The sequence below is a fragment of the Oreochromis niloticus genome, linkage group LG23 (assembly GCF_001858045.2).
Source record: "Oreochromis niloticus isolate F11D_XX linkage group LG23, O_niloticus_UMD_NMBU, whole genome shotgun sequence".
NCBI classification, from domain to species: Eukaryota; Metazoa; Chordata; class Actinopteri; order Cichliformes; family Cichlidae; genus Oreochromis; species Oreochromis niloticus.
In genome coordinates, this window is record NC_031986.2 from 41,635,451 (window position 1) to 41,640,031 (window position 4,581).

The 4,581-nt window shown below is 39.7% G+C and overlaps 1 protein-coding gene across 1 annotated transcript in view; it reads left to right on the top strand.

Moving 5' to 3' along the window:
- The window catches only part of agbl4 (AGBL carboxypeptidase 4), a 331,146-nt gene extending 326,709 nt beyond the window's left edge, over window positions 1-4,437 (top strand). The window contains exons 12-13 of the mRNA XM_025902946.1: window positions 3,723-3,816; window positions 3,949-4,437. Of these exons, the coding sequence (XP_025758731.1) occupies window positions 3,723-3,816; window positions 3,949-4,036 (182 nt within the window). The 3' untranslated portion in view covers window positions 4,037-4,437. The remainder of the gene's footprint in view (window positions 1-3,722; window positions 3,817-3,948) is intronic.
- Window positions 4,438-4,581: the final 144 nt, after the last annotated feature.

The window sequence follows — 4,581 nt, forward strand, 5'->3', positions numbered from 1 at the left end:
TTTTTATGGCCCAAGGTTTGGGCGTAAATAATGTTTGCTGAGAAATCTTAACTTCATATATCAAGTACTTTTAAAAGTCTCTCTTTTTTTAATGGTTGGTTAGCCCACGTCCAGCATGGTGAAATTTGAAGCCATGTTTGATCTTGAATATCTCGAAAACTATTAAAGATAAAAGTCTGAAATTTGGACCTTTCTCACCATCAAAACGAATCAGGATTTCTTATTTGGGACAGGTACAGGTATTGGCTAGGTAAAATATTAAAATAAATCAGTTTTTCAAAGTTCCATATTTGAGCACACACTAATAAAAACACTTCATATTGAAAAAGACAATTAGTGACAATTTCTTAATGGCATGTAGTTGAATTTCATAATAACTAAAAATAAAAAATGGGGAATTCATTTGAATGTGAAATTCAGAGGAAAATGCTATTTTCATCCAAATTTCATGCTGGATTGAGCAAACACAACAAGCTGTACAACAAAAACCTAAATGTCAATAGATAGTCTAATCTCAATACAACACTTTTCAGATGGTACTTTTAATTAAATATTTAATTTAGTTAAATATATTTATATTTTTCATTTTCAAGACTAGCTCTACCTAGACCTAGTTGAGACCTACTGCCTTGGAGCAGGCATATAATTCAGGTGAAGTTTAAAATATACGATAATATTTTCAAAAAGATATATTTTGTTAAGTCTGCTTATCCTTTTCAGGGTCGCGGTGGGGGTTACACCCTGGAGAGGTTGCCAGTCTGTCGCAGGGATAACACATAGACACACACAACCATTCACATCTATAGGCAATTTAGAGTTTCCAGTTAACCTAACTGCATGTCTTTGGACTGTGGGAGGAAGCCAGAGTACCCAGAGAGAACAAACACGGAGAGAACATTCAAACTCCACACAGAAAGACCCCGGCCTGATGGTGGAATTGAACTCAGGACGGGGTCTTTCTGTGAGGCAACCGTGCTAACCACCGTGCCACCATGCTGCTCTATCTTGAAAAGTATTTGATATATTACACATATATTCACAGTAATCGTTATGTATGTCCAAACTTTGGATCATAGATTTTTTAAGGAAATCGGAGATGGTCGAGAAGAAGCCCCATGGTGATTTGAGATGTTAAGACCGAGAAGAGACTAAACTTTCAAAAGGAAAATTTGCCCTTTTTCTCAGATATGTGTTTCCCCCCCAGAATGAACTGTTAGAACTCCGCATCTCAGTAATCACAGATTAACTCTTAATTTCTGCCATCATCATGTCAAAATTATACTCTCTTGATCTTACTACAAACTGGCAAAACAACATAACCTCTTTTGTCCATCTGTAGTTTCATTTCAACCTAATCAGTATCATCAGGTAGCAGCGCCGAGACAGACTGCCAGGACCCTGCCCACACACATGCACACACACATTCACAGCAAGTCTGGCCTGATGCAGGACTCACAGACAAACAGCCAGATGGGGTATTAACATAGAGTGTGGAGTCATGTGGAGAGTGTTGCCATCAGCCTGCCGGGTGAAGAATGAAGTCGTGTGCAGACTCCTCAACACTCACATCAATGCATCATCAAAGACCAAGGTGACGGGCTCTTTCCGTATTTACAGGCCTAACTTACCAGGTATACTGCTGGGATTTTGTGTCTTTGTGTTGCTTGACGTATGATAAACTACAAAGCCAGAAGGGTACACCAAGACAGCCTGTTCAAACCGTGGATGGATAGTTTACAAGTTAACAGCTTTGGCCAACTGCTTGTCACTTTTATGACGATCATAATTTATGTGGCTTAAAAAGTTCGACGGGAAAAATAAAAATGACCAAATCATCCATCCCATTTTTCCCCTCATCATGCTAAATCTTTTTCTTTTTTTTTCTTTTTGTATGCCAGTGGTTTCAATCACATAAATAGATAGTCTAGCAGATGACAGGTCATATCTGAGTATCTACAAGGTAATGACAAGGAAAAGTGACAGATTACGTCTCTGTGTTGTTCCATCATGCACGAGCCTTTTGAAGAATGGAGCTAGGTAGAAGTGAGTGCCACATGATAGGGAAAACCTCCATAAATATGTTTTGTTCTAAGTTCTGCATGGATGGATGTCTCGTGAGGATGAATATGTTTATATATAGTGTGAAAGGGTGGCTAGATTGATTGGCAGCTGGCACTGATTTTGGTGTTTTTACAGTTCACTCCCTTCAGTGACTACATGAAATGTACGTCTGTTAGTAACATTGTTCTTATTTATCTGAATTTTCTCTGTCCGCACTCTTGGTGATTGGGAACGTTGTCGGCATTCGGTCATTCACTATTTCTCCATTATCTGAACCTGATTGACATCATTACTTGTCTTCCTAGCCTAATGATCACAGGCTTAGCAACAGCACACATGGACGCCTAGCTATCTTATAAAAGCAGTCGAGTTATTGATATTGTTCCTAATGTAGTGAGAGACAATTAAGCGAGGGAATGATGTGTGCAGTCACCTCTGAATTTAAATGAGGCCTCAGTGTATATGTAATTGCTTTTGTCTGAGTCATACCACCATCATGCGTTTGGCTGGAACAGTTCTGCAGTGCGTTGTAACTTGAGGACTAGATGCTTCTCACCAGTTATGTACTATACCTCAGTGGGTGTGTTAGTGATGACAAATGGGATTCTAATCTAAAATTTGAATGCACCGTGCAAGAATGAATTAAATCACAAATATATTTCAGTCTTAAAATGTATCCATCCATCTTGTTTTTTGATGCATATCTGGGTCCAAGTTGTGGGAAGCGCACGGATGCCCAGACCTTGGTCTTCCTGACCACCTCGTTCAGCTCTTCTGGTGGGACACCAAGGCGATCCCAACCAAGTCAATCCACATCAACTCTCGAGCTTCTCCTGGGTCTGCCCTGCGTCCTCCCCCTATGTGGACATACCTGAAACACCTCACCTATTAGGTGTCCATGCCGAAATCAGCTCCTCACACCACCTCTAAGGGAAAGCCCAGACACACTAACGAGAAGTTAATTTCTCTTGGTTATTTATTAATTCTTTCCGTCCCTACCCAAAAGATAGGATGGCAAAGATAGGAAGTTGTTGACTGGTTGTGCAGTCTTGCAATTGTCCTCAAATGTCCTTAAAAGGTCAAATAGCAGCTTCGGTGTTTGACGACCAGGACGGAAACCACGCTGTTCTTCTAATGGGTCTGAGTCTCAATCACCCAGGCATAAACCTTCTCGGGGTGATTGGAAAGGTTTAGGTAACTGTGACCTCATAAAGCATGACCAAAGCATTCATATGCCAAGGTTAACAGTGAAGTCTGGACAGAAATATGATTTATCCTTGACTCGTTCATAAGACATACAGTTGTATGTGGTGTATGGAAGCTTCTGTTTGGTGCTTTGCGTGTATGTTGCGGTATCATAATGTAAAAATGAAGTGAGAGAAAATCAAAATATAAAGCTTCAGACCGTAAAATAAAAACAATCAGAACAAAGTTGCTGTCATCATTCACTGAGCTGAGGGCCATGGCACAATTAGCTAATGTTTCTTGTCAGTTTCATATTACATATACCCATTTGACCCATTTTATTCATGAAAATGAGGATATTTCCAGTTTTATGCCTCACTCCACACTTTCCTCTTGGTCATTTGCACCCTTCCTATAATGATTCATTGTTACCAAGGCTCATTCAAAGGCACTTTGCTTTAACGCCATGTCCTCAGACATGAAGTTGGGCAGGAATGTGGCTCGAACCTTCCTGGATTACTACAAACTCAATAACTTAATTAAGGACAACAGACCAACTCCTATTCAAAGGTAAAACTGTATGGAACTAGAATTAGATATTCATGAAAGCAAATCTATCTGTGGCTATTGTCAAATCTACTTTTGTTTTTCTCTTCTCTGAATTTCACGCTGTCACTGATGTTCGTCTGTTTTTGTCTCCAGTTCTGGGGTGATGTCCCAGACAGGCAATGGTGTTGGCAGAGACACAGCAGACAGAGAGAAGGAGAAGAGCGAAAGTGTCGGGCACTAGACAGCCAGCCAGACGGACACAGGCAGAGCATGTATAAAATGCAGAGCACTGTGGCAGGAGGATCCTTCACACTTCATTGTGTTTATAAGCTCCACATCTCCCTGGCTATAAAGACTTATTTTCACAGATTTGTAACAGTGGGATGACTGGTACTTGTAGGACTAAACCCAGAAGAGGCTTCCTCCAGGGTTATAAAGCATGGACTGTTGAATACCAAGAGGAGACAGACTGGTTATTCATCTACATTTCCATCCAAGGCCTTCATTTGGCAGCTTATTTTTTTGTTGAGAAGAAAAAAGTGCATGCGCTCCTATTGTTTTTTCCCCTTTTCCCCCCCAATTTAAATGTTATCTCTGATTGTATTATAATTAGTCATTAAACATTAAAGCACTTAATTATTATTTGTACTTGTTGCTCTATTAAAACAATAATATTGAGGAGAGCTATACAGTTTATGAAGAATAACTTCAAAGCTTTTTTTTTTTTTTTTTAAATCTGTGTTCATAGTGCTATGGTGACTTGAGGTTTTAGGAAACACGAACACA